Consider the following 20995-nt stretch of genomic DNA (forward strand, 5'->3'; position numbering starts at 1 on the left):
AACAACTGTTTTGTAAGAAAAATTGCAAGTACTTCTTTAACTTCCTATTTGTAAGCGAGCGTAGAAGTACTTACCTCCAATGACATCACAGTATTAAAGTAATGACTTAAAATGCTCATGAAGAAGTAGTGAAAAGAGGTTTTATTAGCTTTCTAACTCATTGCTTTTCAATGTAAGTTTTTTCTGGGAAGTAATACCAGTAATGGAGAGTAACCTCAGTTAATTTGATTGATAAGCTTGTTTAATAAATCGGAAGCCGGAATTATTTGTAACGTTGTTTGACAATAAAAGACGTTATTTCAAACAGAAAATAAAAAAAAGTATATATATATATATATATATATATATATATATATATATATATATATATATATATATATATATATATATATATATCTATATAAATATATATATATATATGTATATATGTATATAAATAAATACATATATTCAAAAAAGTCTGCCATCTTAGTCTTACACGTACAAAATACTACTTCGTAGTAACAGACAGGCGATCACATTGGTTGCACATACATACATACGTTATTTACCTGTACACATCCATTGCCAAAAGTAACGTGTTGCTGCTGCTCTCTTGTTGCCGCATGTAGCACATTGGCTGTTTGTTATACAACGAGTAAGTCAGGCTCAAATTGAGTTTAATTCGTAAAATGTTCTCCAACTCAATGTGGCCCTGTAATGTTGTTACCATGGTTTGTTGTTAAATATCTGATGCGGAACGACTGACTGAATGGCTGGCTTTGCGCTAACAACGCTACGTTTTTATCACAAAACAGTTCTGCTTGAGATCTTTGCGTCTGCGGACAACCTGTCGGATAAAAATAAGTGAACGCAACAAGTGCACCTCTAATACAATTATTATAGTACAAAAGAAGAAAAATAGGAATAATATGCAAAATATCTATATAGCGCGATAAATAAAAAAATATACACTAATATATATGAAAATAAAAATATTTGACTCAATTGAAAATTATACAAATCTATCTAAGAGATACAAAAAAATGCATAAACAAGCCGTACTCGTACATATCTCATTGTATTAAATTAATTTTATCATATTGTTTTAATTAAAACCGATTTAAAAAAAGTGAATGTCAGTTACAAATCAATAACAAATAAAAGAAAACAAAAAGCTTCCAAAATTATAAAAGAAAATCAACAATAACAAATATCCTACATTAAACAAAAAAAATAGTGTTGATGTAATTTTCAAATATTATTAGAGAATAAATTAAATACTTTTGCAACTGGTAAGCAACAATAGAAATTCTTATTCGGATTTTTAAAATTATTGATACATTGATAGTTTCTCCTTTTTATGACGGTGTGTTGTGTGTGTGGTATTATTGGTTGGTTTTGAAAACCTTGTGCGAAACTATAAAGCTTATACGCAGCAAGATATCCTTTCTAATCGCCGGTATACAACATTACACACAATAAAATTCCTAGCATAGTCTGGTTTATTTAAAAAACATAAATGAGTATGTACTCATTCACACTAACGTAGGAAATAAAACAACTTGGGTTTAAATAGAAATAACTTTTTCCAGTTATCTGATATATATATTAATGAAAATTACCTTTTAAACCTTAAATATAATTAACATATTGGCAAAACATATTTCAGCATAATTTAACAACGATTTCTTTACAGAAAGTACCGCAAGTTTAATTCAGACTACTTATTTGCATATTTCTTAGTATTCAATTTTTTTTATTTATTTTTACTATTGAATCTGCCTTCTTGGCCTATATACATATAAATAAGTTTTTAAACCTTTAAATAAAAATTTATATAACTTTCTCTTAACTGTCTCCAGTCTTATTCGATTTTTGACATGGGCAATTCCAAATAGTTTTCGATTCTTACACTCATTAATTAACTCCAAAAAATTATATATATAGTATATTACATTAGTATATAGCATATTCGTATATACAACTAAAAATTTTTATGGTAAAATATTTTACTTTTTCGCAGTTTTTGGAAAAGTTTACGCGCAACACGCGTTAAAATTTCTAACAATATATACAAATTTAAAATAAATCAGATAAAAACACGTTAGAGTTCAATATTCGCCTTTGCCGAATCGTATATTCCCTTTAGTATAGTGTGTTTAAAATAAGTTTAATTTTATAACATTTATATTTATTTTATACTTTCCAACTCTACCTTTACTTTAGCAATAACAAAACATAAAACAATAACTAACGCCAAACGAAACCAAATGGTGTCGTGTCATAATGTCCAGTGCCATAATGTCCATAGACCTTATGACACACCTTAAAGCGACATAATGTCCATGGACATTATGTCACTTTTTTAAAATGTCATAATGTCCATGGACATTGTGATACTTTTAAAATGTCATAATGTCCATGGACATTGTGATACTTTTAAAAGAGAAATGTATTGGAAAATTTGATTAGAATTTAAGAAAGGAACACACTTATCCCGAAAAGAATTGCTCCTAAATTTGGTGTATGTTGCATTGTGGATTCCTTTTATAAAGTGTCCTGGATAGCGCAGGGGTTTTAAACTCTGGGGAATTTCGAATGCCTTTTCGAAAGCCTTTTTAATAGGAAAACAAAATTAGATTTGTATGTGAAAACCATTATTTGACGCGCAATAAAATAGGTAAGCAGTGGTGCAGTGAGTAGAACATTTGACTAACAAACCGAAGTCCCTGGTTCGTGTTCTAGCTGGCTCTTTTTATAATTAAAAAACAAAACAACTTGCTCAACAACTGTTTTGTAAGAGAAATTGCAAGTACTTCTTTAACTTCCTATTTGTAAGCGAGCGTAGAAGTACTTGCCTCCAATGACATCACAGTATTAAAATAATGACTTAAAATGCTAATGAAGAAGTAGTGAAAAGAGGTTTTATTAGCTTTTTAACTCATTGCTTTTCAATGTAAGTTTTTTCTGGGAAGTAATACCAGTAATGGAGAGTAACCTCAGTTAATTTGATAAATTTTTGGATAAATGGACTATTTGAAATCTATGGACTTTCTGTCGCATTGCTCTTGGACATTGTGACACTTTTGAAATTGTCATAATGTTCATGGACATTACGACTCAATTTAGTGTCATAAGGTCTATGGACATTATGACACAGGACATTATGACACGCCACCAACCAAATACGTAAAGCAATAAAACCAACATACAACCACACATACGCTTTTTATGTAAGCGTATGTTGTTTTTTTAAACCATTTTTATACCCTACACCACTTTAGTGGGGAGGGTATATTGGATTTGTGCTGATGTTTGTAACATACAAAAATATTCGTCCTAGACCCACCTTAAAGTATACCAATCGGCTTAGAATCGTTTTCTGAGTCGATTAAGCTATGTCCGTCCGTCTGGCAGGCTGGCTGGCTGTCCATGTAAACCTTGTGCGCAAGGTACAGGTCGCAATTTTCAAGATAATTGGATGAAATTTGGCACGCACGTTTTATTTGACCCAAGGACGAAGCCTATTGAAAATGGTTAAAATCGGTCCATTATTTCACCTAGCCCCCATAGAACAGAACCCCCCGAAAAGGGCTTTTGAGCTCATAATTTTGTTAAATTTACAGATATATCGATAAAATGCGGCACAACTAAGTTTTATAGAAGTCTGGATGACCCTGCCAAATTTCATAAAGATCGGGCCCCATTTGACCTAGCTCCCATACAAAGTCCCCTTCAGAAAATTACTTGAAAGTCCCAAATTAACTTATAAACACAAATATCGCGATGAAATTTAGCACAATAAAATATTATGTAAATATAAATATATTCACAAAATTTTATCGGGCTTGGTCCATATTTGCCCCTAGCCCCCATATAAAGCCTCTTTCAGAAAATTAGTTTTTCATCCATAAATTGCTTAAATGTATCGGAACAAGGGAATATTGAAGATAATGCTTTATGAAAAATAAATCACATTTAATATTCATAACTGGTGTAGGGTATCATATGGTCGGCCACGCCCGACTATACGTTCTTACTTGTTAGAGGTTGTCACGGTTTTTTACTTACATCTCCGTTATTTCTGGACGGGATTTCGCTGATTTCTCGAAAGCATGTCTGACAGAATTATTGAGATTGGATCCCGAAAATATCTGGGGATTTCTCGAAAGCATGTCTGACATAATTATTGAAGATTGGATCCGAATATCAGGGGTCTTCAGAAAATTGATTTCAACAGACAGAAAGACGGACAGACTCGGACATGGCGCTATCTACTCCGATATTCAATATATTTATATACTTTATATGGTAGGAAAAATTTATTGTAGAAATAACAAACGTTTTATTTGAATTAATAACTGAGCACACCTACATAAATTTATGCAGTTTTTGTTAATTACACGTGTACTTACATGTATGTATATATATTTATATTATGTGCATAAAACAAAAAACATACATACATACATACATACATACATACATACATACATACATACATACATACATACATACATACATACATACATACATACATACATACATACATACATACATACATACATACATACATACATACATACATACATACATACATACATACATACATACATACATACATACATACATACATACATACATACATACATACATACATACATACATACATACATACATACATACATACATACATACATACATACATACATACATACATACATACATACATACATACATACATACATACATACATACATACATACATACATACATACATACATACATACATACATACATACATACATACATACATACATACATACATATATACATACATACATACATACATACATAATTTTTGTAATTGCAAATAATGGCAATGCAAATAATAAAGCCCAAAAAGCTAAACAAAATATAAATATTAGCGGAGTTCAGTGTTTAGTGCAAATGGTCTTGTAAAAAATGTTGATAGCTTTTTATTGCAATCCAATAACAAAACACACACTTTTGCAATTGTCACACCATTGCACTTAAAGGGTATAGTTTTTTTGGTGCGTTATTGCGTTTGCAATTCTCTCATTAAAACAGCAGTCAATTGTAAACAACAAAATAAATGAAACTAAAACAATAGAGGCGAAAATTATTCCAAATAAATTAAAAAGGAATATAAATGTTATTTGATTATTTGGAGGAGGCACCAAGTATATAAGTACGTTTTTTTAAACAAATAAGTGTTTTTTTACAAACCGCGGAACTGTTACAAAAAAAAATTAATGTTAGTTGAGGCCGTATACATAAATGGAAAGTTAGGTATCTACAGACCTCTTATAAATAGGCGAAAGTCTTACATTCAGTCCAAGTTATTTCCTGGGCAACCTCTTCCAAATATTATTGAAAAAATCAAACAAAAACTGTCATTAATTGTTGACTTCTGTCAGCTGTTAAAAAGCTTAAATTGCATTGCAAATATCAAAGAAAGAAACCGCTCACAATCGTTAGCAACATATTTGCAAGATTAAACTTTTACAATACAAAACGCATCGAACATCGAATACCGCTATTGTTTATACACGACGCGTCTAGTATAGTTATGTATGTACATAATACATATTTTTGTATTTTTGACCTGTGTGAAAAAGTTTTTATTAATCTATTGTCTTTACCTTAATAAGTACAATACTTATAGCTTTTTTCTACTTTGGAGTATTGTTTGCTTATTTTCACGGGTAGACGTTCTGAAATCGAAAAGTTTTACACTACCTAATAGGGTATTCAAACGATTAATCGTCGATCGGTTAATCGATAAATTTTTGACGATTAATTGTTCGAATAAATGAAAATTTCCAAATTTCAAATAACGAATAAACCGAATAATTTCTATCAATTAACCGATTAAGAAAAACTTACTGCTTAGCAGTAAAATTTATGTATATTTCATACGAAATTCAATATTTTTATTATAAATTTAATTTTTTTATTTATTCCTTTATCTTTTGTCTATATAACGCTATCATTAGTAGTCCCATTTTTATTATATAGGCCTTTAGATGATGTAGCAAAGTTTATGTTTTTAGGTATATTTTTCTAAAATTTTTTTTATTATTTATTACCATAACTTTTTTTGTACGAATCTACAATTTAATACAAATTTCTAAAAATGTACTTTTTCGATACCAAATATACTATTGTTATGTATGAAAAGGTGTTATTTTAAATCAACGCAATTTTTTTATAGATATTTATATTTTTTGCAATTTTTAAAAGTGAAAAAGTACAATTTGGCCACTGATGGCCTCTAAGCGACCATATCCCAAAGATACTCTGAAATCTTCTCAATAACACCAAAATTAAAATGTTTGCCTCCTTTTGACTCTTCGTTATTTAGGCTCACTTTTCTAACGCTCTATGAAATGAAAATATTTACATTTTATTTAAAATCTAATTATTGAATGCGAAATGAATTGATTTAAATAATAAGTTAAATAGTAGAAACTAATAAAATAATAACTGGGTATGCTATTGATGGACGCTTTATTGGTCTTACATTCTTGTAAATAAGTTTTACAAGAATATTAGACGGAATCTGTTTGTACGGAAAAATACACCTGAAAGGTTTTTAAAGCCCAGTACACCGGTATATAAACCACTTATTATCATGTTAGCGATTTTTAGTGACAAAATATAGGAAATAAAACAGGTTTTCGTATAATTCCCTATCCCAAATCCTAAATAACTGCAAACAGAAGTTTTCCTAAAAAAATCCAAAAAAAATTCCAGAAGATGCATTAAATTTAGTCTTTCGCGATAGTAATTAGGATATATGTAAATGTAATAAAAATATTTTGTAAATAAATTTAAAAAAAAAATTTTGGTTTCTAAAATTTTGCAAAAAAATTGCATTAAGTGCAACTTTTTCTTTTTTTACTTCGTGTCTAGAGGAGTTCCTCTATCCATCGATACCCATAATTTATATCAAAACATTATATCTTAGTTAATGCCAAATTTTGTTCAGTGAGACCCCACTGTACAATGTTGGAAATAATGATATCACTTTTACTTCTACAACCAGTTTTGAAGAACATAGTTGTGTTTCTTAAGTATTTCTAATAAGTTTTTCAGCAAAAGTTATAGACTAGCTAATTGGAACGTATGGATTCTGAAATTTGTTGAAAAATCTCAAAAACCTAAAATTAATTAACTGAATTTTTTTGTGTAGGAAAGGATTTCACATGAAAAATAGTTTACAATATTAAAAAAAAGTGATTAAAAAATTTAAATAGAATTGAACTCAAAGAAGTGGAAACTTATAATTTTGTTTGTTATAAGAAGAAAAATATTGTAAAAAAGCAATACAATTAATAAAAAGCATCCCTTAAATCGATTAACCGAACAATTTTGAATTATCCGATTATTAACCGGCTAAAATAAAACCTCAAATAATTATTTGTCGAATAAACCGAATAAGATTAAAACCCGAATAATTGAATACCCTACTACCTAATGTACAAGTGTTCCCATTATCAGCGCTTTATTATATAAAATTTGCAATCCTTCATGTCGTTAACTGAATGAAGTTCAAGACATGACCGTGAAAACAAAAAAATATTCCCAGAACATTTCCATTGTTTTTATGATAATGATGGGTATTTATGTAAGTAGTTTTCAAACCAACATTACTGACCTTGAGCTTAATTTTCCATTTTCATTAAAAATACAAAATAAAATATCGGTGTATGTATGTAAATATATTATTGTTGTCGACTAAAAAGCTTCACTCAGTCAATTCGACTGTCTGTATATTCAAATCTATAATATTTAAAGTTAAAGTACAAGTACAAGTATAAAAAATGTAAAAAGACAAAACACCAATTTGACTGACAAAGTATGTAAATTAATTTTCCCACTAATGGAAAAAGTACTCTTTATTGTACATATGTACGTATACAAATTAAAATATAAATAAATATTACATAAGTATAATTTTTCATACAATATATTTAAATTCAATGATTGAATTTACAATTCAAAATCATCAATTATTCAAATTTGAAACCCATGATAATGCAGTTCTAAAGGATCAAATCGCACACCCAGTGCAAAAGCGACACAACTCAATTTTTTTTTTTTTAATGAAACAAATTTTTTTTCAAATTCTGAAACATAAACAAGTCAGAGTGCTATATTCGGCTATGCCGAATCTTAAATACCCTGTAAGCTACTTTTTATGAAAACCCTTCTAAATATTTCTAGATACGTATTTAACAAATTCTGAAAGTTTAAATTGTGCTTCCGTGTTAAGGGTGCTATCATTTAGAAATCATGTATACCTTTTATGGACAAAATTTCGCGCAATGATTTATCAATAAAAAAACACACTATGTTGGATTTTATCCGTATATACTTATATTTGAATGAAATATATTGGAAAAAGTGACTTAAGGAAATGTACCTTATATGAGAATTATGACCAATTAATTTTTTTTTTTTTAAAGATTTCTTATATACACAAAGTATACTTATATACTTATTCCGATATCTTTATTTATCAATGAAATATGCGATTTTCTAATGCGGATCTTATATGACAGATATGACCAATTATGGACTGATCTGAAAAAAAGTATTTATATCTTTAATTCTAAATTAGTTATGTGCATTTAAGTGATTTTCGGAAGTTGACCTTACATGGGAGCTGTGGCCAATTATGGGCCGGTCAGTAAAAAATTTCGAAGGGTGTTTTATATATACTTTAAATACATTCACGAATTTTATACCGATATCTTCATTCAGTTATGAAAAATGTGCGTTTACGTGATAATGGGACTTATATGGGAGCTATGCCCAATTATGAACCAATCCGAAAAATATTTCGCATAGTGTATACACAAAACATATTTTTGTTGAATATTATTCCAATATATTTATTTCTTAATTAGTTATTTGTATTTAAGTATTTTTCGAAATTTCGTGATGATACCGATATTTTTGCCGAAGTTATTAACGATAAATCTATTTCCGAGAATATGTAACTTTGTATGGGGGCTATGAAAAATTGTGAATCGATTGTTTTGAGTTTGAATATTTTTGATCCCTGGGCAAATGTCCATGGACATTGTGACACATTAAAAACAGAAATGTATTGGAAAATTTGTTTAGAATTTAGGAAAGGGACACTCTTATCCCGAAAAGATATATTGCGTTTTGGATTCCTTTTAAAAAGTGGCCTGGATAGCCGGCCTTGGGTCGGGCGCAGATGTTTTCAACTTCGAAAAGCGGCTTCGCTAAATTAAGACTTTTTTTATAAATGGACTTTATGTCATTATGCTCATAGACATTTTGACACATTATGTCACTGACAAAATGACACGCCACCAGCAAATCGGTGCCAACAATTTTTAATTATTTATAAAATTTATAAATATGTTATATTCTAAGTTTACGGAACGTACAGGAGAAAATGTAATTATTTATTCCTTTTCCCCTAGTAGTTACAATTATTTCCACTAAAAAAACCAATTTGGCGCAAAATAAAAAATCTTCTTACAGCTGACCAATTTAAGTACTTGAGTAGTCAACAATGTACATATGTAGAATTCGTGAATATTTTGTACTAAATTATCATGTAAAAACATTTAGCTGATGTCGTCAACACGCTAGCTAGCGCAACAGCTACATAAATGCATAGAAACCTGTCTTTTTAAATGCATTTGAAAGAGAATATAAAATTTACACCCTACAAGTATAAGAGTATTTTGGCGGTCTTTTAATTTACGGATATAAATACATGTATAAATTTTTCCCCTTTTTTGGTGGTAGTTTCTTTTTCCATTTACTGGATCATGTATATGCATACGTTGTACATACTTATTTTTAATACTCTGTGTTTTTGTCTGTCAAATATGTTCTATTTGTATACATATTTATGGGTATATGAATAGCGGATGTTGTTTAATTTATGACGATTTCAAATTCAGAGCTTTGTTCAACCCCAGTTTTTACAAAATTTACGGGCTAAAATCCAAAACAAAAATGTTTAATTGGGCTTACCAACGACATACATATTTACATACCTATGCATGAAATACAATTTTTCCAAAAATACCTTTATTAACATACACACATACATACATACATACATACATACATACATACATACATACATACATACATACATACATACATACATACATACATACATACATACATACATACATACATACATACATACATACATACATACATACATACATACATACACACTAGGGTGATCGACTCGATTTTTCAACCGGTTTTTTCCGCTTTACCAGTGTCGGTTTTTTCTTAATGCTGATTTTTCGAATATCGAATAACCCGGTTTTTTCACTTTTTAAAAACCGGTTTCGAATACTTTTATTTGCTTTGTATTCAAAGATTATTTAAATGAAATTTTTAAGTAAATCATAATACAGCCCGTCTAAAGTTTAAAAATATTCTAGCGTATATTTATCTAAAGCTCCTTTTGTTAAACTTTTTGATTTTCCTAATTAATTAAAAAAAAATATTTGTAAAATTGATAACTGTTCGATAAAATTTTATCAATCTTAAGATTGACTGAAATTTTATGGAAGTGTTGGAATGCCTATCCAAATTTTCTAAACAGGGCTTTTAGAATAAGCTAGGATTACATAGTACCTTATGTTTAACTGAAGTGTCCCATTTGTTCCTATTTTTTTTTAAATCAGACGACTAGATCTAAAGTTATAATCTTTTAAACTGTTAAAAATCATTTCGGGCCATGTTTTATTAATCAAATTTAAACATAAACATTAATTTTTTCAAATTAAAATATATTTTTTTATTTATAATGGAAAACCGCTTAACCGTTTTTTTCTGAATTTGAAAAATATCAACCGGTTTTTTTAAATGTCAACTATTCGAACTATTCGAAACCCGGTTCTGAAGTCATTCTCAAGAAGTAATTTGAATGCTCTTTTTTTGGAAGTTATTCAGAAGTGAAATTGTAGTATACAAATAATTTGACTTAAATTAATATTAATTAGGGTAATAGAAACATTAAGTACAAAAGCCCATATATAACATTTTTTATCTCATAAAAATGTAAGAACAAAAAATATATCTTCAATATTGAAAAAATAGAATTATTTTGCATTTCGGAAGTCTTTAAACACCACTTCCTCAGAATGTAAAAATTCAATTACTGCCTTTTGAAGTGGTGATAAATGTCATTCTTTGGAAGTACTTCGTTTTATTTTTGCTGGGTGTATGTATATCATTAAATCTTTTGAACATTTTTTGCTATTAATTTCTTATATTTTATTAACAATTTAAATATAGTTTTAAACTCACAATTGTATATTATTTCGCAAAAAGCAAACAAAAATATCTAAAATTGCTTCAAAAATATGAAATGATAGTTAAGAATAGTTAAGAATTTAATTTAAACAAGTAAGAGAGTTATACTCGGCTGTGCCGAATCTTATATACCCACCATCAAACCGTATGCCGTAAAAGGAATGCTCCCCTATAAACATCAGGGTGATATTACTCATCAAATTTATTGAGGAGGACCTTACATGAGAGGTAGGGTGAATTATTGACCGTTTTTCATAACATTTTTCATAAAATTTTTTTAGACCGATTTTAGTTCATATAAAATATGTTTACACCGTCCAACAGCATTTTTCACACACGAACCAAACCATATACATACGAAAGCACATAATTTATGTGGTATAACTGCGTACTCTGTTTTTCATTTTCTGATCGTTCGTCCCTTTTAAAGGACTTTAAAGTTGGAGGTACATAGAATTTAAAAAAAATTTTATAAAATATTTGTAGTGACCCTATTATAACAATATAGGTATCAAACGAAAGAGGACAATTCTAATATTTATATCTTGCATTTCGTTTTATTTTTTGAGAATAAAAAGATATAAAAAATATCCTTATAAAAGTTTATCCTTTATTATCCTTGAAATTTTATAATAATTTTTCCCAAAAAATATATTATTATAGGGAATATTTGTGGAAAATTATCTCATTCCGTTCGTACTCTGTCCTGCTTTCAATAGACAGACAGACAGACGGACGAACAAGGACCCAGAATACATACACTTTTGTAGGTCTATGACCAATATTTCGATGTTTTACAAACGGAATGACAAAATCAATATACCCCCACCGTTTTCGATAGTGGGTATAAAAATTTAATAAAGGAATTCCATATAAAATGATCAAAAGCATTCAACAAATGTTATCAAATTATTATATAGACCATTAAGAAATTGAGAATATTGTCTTTGTTTCTACCCCCATACAATGAACCTACGATTTTAAAACTCAATACGTGCCCAACAAATTTTTCAAACATTGTCAACATAATTATCGAAATTTATTTTTAGGGGTGATATACATCCGTATGTACGTACATACTTACATAGGATTTCAATTGATCAGCTAAAAATTATTAAAAAATTATTTTATTTAGTATGTGAACAAAAAATATATAAATGCACAGCGAAGAAAATAAATATGTTGTAGTATTAGTAAATTTAACCGGATATACCTTAAAATAATTTGCTTCATGTCATTTACGCTAGATTACTTTGGTGGCATTCCACAAGTTGTGGAATATTTGTCTTTCTTCTTTCCATTTTAGATATTTTATATAACTTTTCGAAACTACCATATGTTGAGGGCAAACAATGTTAACACGATCATCACGATTTGGGGTTTTATCCTTTCAAACATGAACCTAAGGTTTCTGCTATTTTTGACAAACTCAATTTCTTTCCAAATTAAAGTCGTTAACAAATATTAGTTTTTAATGTTTTTTGCACATATTTTTACTGAATGAACTTGAAATCACAGTAATTTGCGGGGGTTATTAAAATTAAATATATGGTGAAAGTACTGATGGTCATTATGGCTACGAATATAATCGTTTTTTGTTTATTTGATAAGTACATAACTCTAAATCGTTTTTAATGGAAGCTTTTGTAATATGTTATTGTTTTTACAAATAACAGAATAGCGTTTCATATTGAACATGCTAATCTGCATCTAATCCCTTTAATAACACTTGTCGCAACTTAAATGCTCAGTGAGTATGCAATAACTATTGAGCGCTGTAAATAGCAACAACAATTTAAAGTAGAGAACAGACAGATGAAAGAAATAATAGACTGTGTATTGCACATTATCCCAACAATCCTAAAATCGGCTGACTCTATTCTTATCGCCCGTGTTTCTTTTTCTTATTATGGTTTATAGTATTTTTTAACAGATATTGAAAATAGTTTGGTAGCTAGAGAATAAGGGCATAAAAATAAAACTATATAACAGGTGGTTATTGTTTTTGTTGTTATTACATGTTATGTTTGTAATGGTAGTATAGTAACTAATGCATAAACACCTGTAGAGAGATGTGTGTGAATTTGTAGTCACTACAAAAAACATTCATCCACAAAACGTACATACAATGTATATCCATAACAGCATAAAGGTCAATTACCATCAATCAACAGCAGGTGAGGTGAACCACCGCCATCTGAATATTTTGCGCCACAATGACCAACTGACATTCACTTAATATTACAATTTTCTACTAAAAATATAAAAAATAATGAAAATATTCTCCCCTGTTTCTAAGAACAATAAATATGTGAATATTTAACGGAAAATAATCATAATTTTCTACCGTAAACAAAAAATACCAATGAATACATTCGTTTGTTCTTTTGCCTTCCTGATACATTAACTGCCCTACGTGCACTTACTACTCTACTCTATGAAATGTTCGTCGAATACAACAAAAATGATCAACAACTGAGTTAAAAATTGGACAAGTATGTGTTTCTTTGTATTACATAATAACCCTTTAAAAAGTTTCCCTATTCTCGTTTTTTGTTTACTTTGTTTATTTTCGATTCACAAAAGTTGGGGTGTGTATATATCATGTGAAATGCAACACATTTGAATTCCTCATGAAATACCTTTACGTTAAAATAATGATCTAGATATGTATTTAATGAGAAAATTGTTTAACCTTAGAAATTTGAGTTACAAATGACAGGATAGGAGAACCATACTGATAGCTGGAGAAACAGTTTTAAGAAAAAAATCAAAAATTTAAATTATATAGAGCGGAAGATTATCGAATAACAATCTCATATTTTTAAAATCGATATTAAATTAAAATAATATACATATACGAATATTAGGGTGCCCCATAATGGAAGTTGCCAATGTTACCACCAAAAAAGAAAATTTAGTTCATTCTATGATACAATTTCACACAGCAAATGTGGTGTCATATGAAATGTAATTGAAAGACACTTTGAATGTCGCAAGAAACTTTTATGTGCAATTACAAAAGTGTTAATACATTTTAAGTTTTCCGCAAAAATTTGGAATTTTTAAAAATTTTACATAAAAAAAACTCACGTAATTTCACCGAAATAATTTATTTATTTTTGCATTTTATTTAAATTTGTTTTTGCTCAAAAAAATTAAAGGAAAAGATAACTTATAATAAAATTCATAACAGTTACGGTCCCTGGTATGTATCACACCATATACACATGATACTAAAGGTCATTTAAAGTGAAACTGCGTTTTCAGTTTTTCATTTTGTGATCTTTTCTCCTTTTTAAAGTACTTAAAGTTGTAAGGATATTAAAATTTATTGAAATATATTTACTGAATAATTTCCTTCAATATTGGTATCAAATGACAGAGGACAGTCTCTGGAACTCAACACTATTTTGTGTTTTAATTTTTCAGGACGAAATATTTTAAATAATGTCCTTTGAAAATTCCATCCTTTTATATCCTTTGGAATTTCTAATATATTTTTCTTAAAAAAATATATGTTGAAATCTTGTTTATTATTTATCGCATACTTGGTTTTTGTTCCTATAGCTTTATTAGTTTAGCCGCTAAAAAAATTATATTATTACTCTAATATAAAACAAGTAAGAAAGTATAGTCGGCGTGACCGACCATATGATACCCTACACCAGTTATGACTATTAAATGTGATTTATTTTTCATAATAAAGCATTTATCTTCTAATACCTTATTCCGATACATTTTAGCAATTTATGGATGGAAAACTAATTTTCTGAAAGAGGCTTTATAGGGGGGCTAGGGGCAAATATGGACCAAGCCGGTAAAGTTTTGTAAATATATTTATATTTTGAAAATATTTATTTGTGCTGAATTTCATCGCTATATTTGTGTTTATAAGTTAATTTTGGACATTCAAGTAATTTTCGGAAGGGGACTTTGTATGGGAGCTAGGGTCAAATGAGGCCCGATCTTTATGAAAATTGGGAAGGTCATCAAGGCTGGTATAAATCGATAATCGTGTGTAACACCAAATGTATGATGATTTTCATGGAATTATATTGCATAGTTTATTTTTGTTGGCAAAAATAAAAGTTATTTTTTTACTTTTATTTTTTTGAGCAGAAATAAAAGTTATTTTTTGATTTTTATTATTTTGAGCAAAAATAAAAGTTTTTTTTTTGATTTTTTATTTTTCGAGCAGAAGTAAAGGTTATTTCTTGACTTTTATTGTTTTGAGCAGAAATAAAAGTTATTTTTCGAGCAGTTCTAAAAGTTATTTTTTTATTATTGGAAAATAAACGATTCTAAAGCGAAAACTTTTTTTCTGATCAAAAAATAATAAACTTTTCACCTATTGGTCCTAGCGAAAATTGTCAAAAGTAGCTACTACTTCATAGTTTCCAAAAAATTTTATTTTTTTATTTTTTTTAATTCATTTTTTGCTCAGATAAAAGCTTATATAATTTCCTTTAAGGGTTTTATAGTCCCATAATGGGATCCGAGTGGGATATATAAAAAAAAACATATTTTTTAACTCAAGAATAAGATTTCTTTCAATATTTGCAACTAAATTTTCGCCTACTTTTTTTTCCAAAATTGACGTTTCTGTTGTTTTTTGGCTCAAAAGAAAGCTTAAACCATATCCTTTAAAAGCTTTGTGGTTACTTAATGGAATACAATGGGCTTATGTAAAAAATCTATTTTGACTCAAAATTTAATTTTTCTTATAAATATCCCACCCGCATCACATTAAGTAACCACAAAGCACTTAAAGGAAATGGTCTAAGATTTCTTTTGAGCAAAAAAAAGCAAAACAACAAAAACTTCCATTTTGAAAAATATAGGGGAAAATTAAGTGGCAAAAATTGAAAAAAAATCTTATAATAAAGTTCAAAATTTATGACTAAATGGCCAAATTTGATCAAAAACGGGAAAAAATCGATATTTTCCTCTTGTAAATGCATTTGGAAATTTCAGAGCCGTTGCGGCACCTGTTAACGTTATCCAATCAGCCTAATTTTTTGTATGACATAGTTTTACAACCCATAGAATAATTCTAGAGGGGGGACGGTCTGTCAGACAAAATTGTTTTTCCTTCATACAAGCTTGAATCGCTCTAATATATATATATATATATATATATATATATATATATGGATAATAGATCAAATAAATATTTCACTATAACTGAAATAGTTACACAAGTTCACATAAAGAAAGTATTTGAATGTTGTTGTTTAATTAAGCCATGTTTTGGGATTAACGTTAGTTTTGAAAACTTCAATTACATTTTCTATTAAATGAAGTAAACGCAAACGGCCTTATGTATGTATGTATGTCTGTATGTATGTATGTATGTATGTATGTATGTATGTATGTATGTATGTATGTATGTATGTATGTATGTATGTATGTATGTATGTATGTATGTATGTATGTATGTATGTATGTATGTATGTATGTATGTATGTATGTATGTATGTATGTATGTATGTATGTATGTATGTATGTATGTATGTATGTATGTATGTATGTATGTATGTATGTATGTATGTACATATGTATCTTAATTGGCACATCTTACAAACGAATGACTTCTTATTTTGTTTTATTATTATGTGTCTCCAATTACAGGTAAGGCTAGACAAGATATGCTCAGCATGGAAATGCAAAGATCTCATCTCAATCATGGTATTAGTTCGTTGCCATCAGTTTTGACTCACCATGGCAGCACGGTCGCCGGGACACACCATCACCATCATAATCACACTCATCATCTTCATCGACAGCATCACAACAATCATCAACACAGCAGCAATAGCAACAGTAACACTTCTGGTCAGCATGCACAACACCACCACGTTCAGCATTTGCAACATCTAGATTCTAGTTTAATGCAAAATAGCTCAAACGACCACAGTCACACTCAACTGCAGTCAGCTCAGACCTTAACATATGATGTTAAATCGAAAGGTATGACTATTATATTAATTTTAATTGAAATTACCTTAATTATGTTTAACCTACTCACAAGTTTGAGACCTTTAATTTTTATGCCCACCATCAAAAAAGATATATAGATTTTGTCATTCCGTTTGTAACACATCGAAATATTGGTCATAGACCCACAAAAGTATATATATTCTGGGTCCTTATTAAATTCTAAGACGATCAAGCCATGTTCGTCCATCTGTGTGTTGAAAGCACGATAGAGTCCGAACGGAATGAGATAGGGTTGAACTTTTCCACAAACATTGATCCTATATAAGGTCCCCTTCAGAAAATGGCTATAACGCTCATTACTGGCTTAAATATTAGAATGTAGCGATAAAATTCTACACACTTAAGTTTCATGCGAGTCAAAATCTTTCTACCAAATTTTAGAGGGATCGGTCAATAATTGACCCAATCCCCCTTATAAGGTCCCCTTCAGAAAATGACATTAACCCTCATTATTAGTTTAAAACAAGTAGGAATGTATAGTCGGGCATGGCCGACCATATAACACCCTACACCATGAGTATATTTTAAAAATTTTTATTTTTTACAAAGAAACTTTTATGTTGAATTTTACCTTAATTCCAATTTATTGATAAAAACCAAATTTTCTAAATGAGGCTTTATATAGGAGTATAGGTCAAACATGCGCCGATCCTCATTAAATTTGGGAAAAGGCTATATTTTTAAATAATAGTTAATTATGTTGAGTTTCATTGCGATACAAATGGTTACAAGTCAATTTTAGACGTTTAAGACATTTTTTGAAGGGGGATTTGTATGGGGGCTAGGGTCAAATAAGGGGCGATCATTACGAAAATCTGCAGTGTCATTTATACTTATATAAAACTTATTTGTGCCAATTTATAGAGAGATAATAGTATATTTGACGAAATTATGGCATAAAAAGCCCAAATCGGGAGGTACGGTTGTATGGGGGCTAGGTGAAATAATGGACCGATTTCAACCATTTTTAATAGGCTTCGTCCTTGTACCAAAAAACATGCTTGGTCCATATGGGCAATTCCATGAAAAGGTAAACCACGACTGAAAAAATAAAATTTGGTATATGATCTTTTGTAGTGCCAAGGACGAAGGCTGTTGAAAATTTTTGAAATCGGTCTATTTTTACACCTCGCCGCCATACAAACGGAACCGAAAATATCACTTTTTAGCTCATAATTCTGTTAATTAAAATACTATCCCTTCAAAAATCAGCAGATCTAAAATGTTTATAAGCCTAAACCTTTATGCCGATGTTCATAACGATTGGACCTCATTTGACCCTAGTTCCATTCAAAGTTTAATTTCAGAAAAACACTTAAACGTCCGTAACTCACCTCTAATCACTAGTATTATGATAAAATTTGGCACAAATAAGTTTTATATGAATTAAAATCACACCCTAGAATTTTATGGGGATCGGTCCATATTTGACCCTAGTCGCCATATAACTCCAGTTTTTTAATTTTATCTATAAATTGCTTAAACATGTATACAGGTCGGCCATGTCCGACTGCACTTTCCTACTCCTTTTGATTTGTTGAAGTGTGTGTATGCATATATTTCCAAAATATATTTTATAACCTAAAAAAAAAATCAGGAGAAAAATCTGTCACATACGATGTGTCACCTACGATATTTAAATATGTTCATTATGTCCCATAGTGTAAGAAATTAAAACAAAAAAGATACACCTACAGAATTTGCAGATTTTCGTAAATATTTACATGTACTTTAAAAACACTTCCGTTTTTTGATACGTATGATATCGCCATATTTTAATCCATATTTTGGAAAACAAGGTTCCGAATGGGATGATTCCTTTTGCAAATATAGTATTCTTTAAATGGAACAGAATGACAAAATTGTTTTCCAAGTACTCCTAATTTTACAAAATCTATACCACTTTGAAGGCGTGCGAATGTCACATACAATCGTATGGAATTGCCCATATGCTAATTTAATATCATATGAAAAGTCTTTGGGAGATGATTTCAATGACATAATTTTGTATACAACTCCAAAATTATTACAAATGTCGTAATTTTTTCGGAAAATATTTAAGGTTTCGAATTTTTACATAGAATTATTTAATGTAATTAATTGAAATTATTACATTATAAACCTGATAAGATTTCACCGAAATGGTTTTTTCTGTTTTTCGAGATTCGATTTGTTTTGTATTTTATTTAAATATTTTTAATCCAATTTTCTCCCCGGTATTGTGCTAGCTATATTTATCTAACGTACATAATATGTACATCCATACACGCGTATTTTCAGCATTTTTAGCTTTACATTGGTATATAACACTTTATGGTTTTATTTTATTATAGATCATATTTTTCAGTTTAATTAAAATAAGAACACAATTGCCCAATACACAATCGGTGTTGTACGGTTGTATCGTAGAATGTCGTAATTTTTTTAATATTGATTTGTTTTTGTTTCAAAAAATTTTTATGACATACAACGCCACAACGATACGACATCGATTGTGAATTGGACAAATTTATCCTAAGCATCTACTTGTCTTTTATGCTTGCTTTGCTAATAACGGCTTGTATGTTGTTGTTTACATTATTTTGCAATGTTTTGGTAGCGTACATAGGGATCTGTTAATTCAAATAAACTTCGATCTAGATTAAATTTTGAAAAACGGAAAAAACCATTTCCGTAGAATTTAATTAGGATTATTATGTATTAATTTCAACGAATTATATTAAATTCATTTGTGTTAAAATGTAAAAAATTTAAAAATTTACCGAAAAATAAGAAAATTTTTGTCTGATATGCGATTTTAAGCGTCTTTCAAGGATACCAATATTTCATATCTTTCCTTTGGAAGAAATATGGAAAAAATAATAAAAACCTCAAAAGAGGACTCTTTTATCCTCTGATCCAGCTCACCAAATATTGACGCCAGGACAAAAATTTTGAGAAATGGTATCTTAGAATCAATTAAACTTTAATTTTAGTTTTGAACATTGACACATTATTTTTCCTCCATACAAACGGGGCAACCCTAATGTACACACCTGCATAGTATGTATTTTAAAAAATAATTGTTTCCCGATTTTTAGAAATGTAAGATTTTTTAAAAAGGCTTAATTTTTAAAATGTTTACTTAACGCTGTGTTAAGAGTTTAGAAACTACTTTTAATCTTTTTTCAATTTTTTACTTTTAAAGTTCACAAATTAGATGAATATTGTTTGACAAGCAATGGCAGCACGATTCCTACAAACACATCAACTGGATCGACAGCACAGGTGCCTACAAACTTTATGTCTCAAACTGCAGCAGTCGAATGGATTACAGTCATGAATGAAAATCACAATAATGCAGGTAAGTTTTCTTATTTTTGTATGTATTTCATCTTAAAGATTTAGGACGATAGTTATTACCGTAATAGTACATGCGCAAAACCTGCAACAGCATTGGTATTAAAACGTTAAAATGTTTTTCTTTTTTGTTCGTGTTTCTATATGGATAAGTAGCATCTAACATTGTGTTAAGTCAAGTGCACTCTACCTCCAGTTAACACTGGCATCTATTTAAATACACTATTTTGCTGTATGAATGTATTCATAGTACTACCTTAAAAGAAGACTGTTGCTGATAGATATCTATATAATTGTAGGCTTTTGAAATCAAAGT

The 20995-nt window shown here is 29.2% G+C and overlaps 1 protein-coding gene across 1 annotated transcript; it reads left to right on the top strand.

The window, feature by feature from the left end:
* Window positions 1–1208: 1208 nt before the first annotated feature.
* Window positions 1209–20683, top strand: LOC119607937 (histidine-rich glycoprotein-like; the record flags this gene model as incomplete). The annotated part of the gene is made up of 3 exons (XM_037962099.1): window positions 1209–1274; window positions 16972–17310; window positions 20528–20683. Coding segments are annotated over exons 2-3 (478 nt in total), but the record flags the coding sequence as incomplete, so codon positions are not given.
* Window positions 20684–20995: the final 312 nt, after the last annotated feature.

The sequence above is a fragment of the Lucilia sericata genome, unplaced genomic scaffold (assembly GCF_015586225.1).
Source record: "Lucilia sericata isolate MDLA Ls3-8-SP2 unplaced genomic scaffold, ASM1558622v1 Contig000764F_arrow, whole genome shotgun sequence".
NCBI classification, from domain to species: domain Eukaryota; kingdom Metazoa; phylum Arthropoda; class Insecta; order Diptera; family Calliphoridae; genus Lucilia; species Lucilia sericata.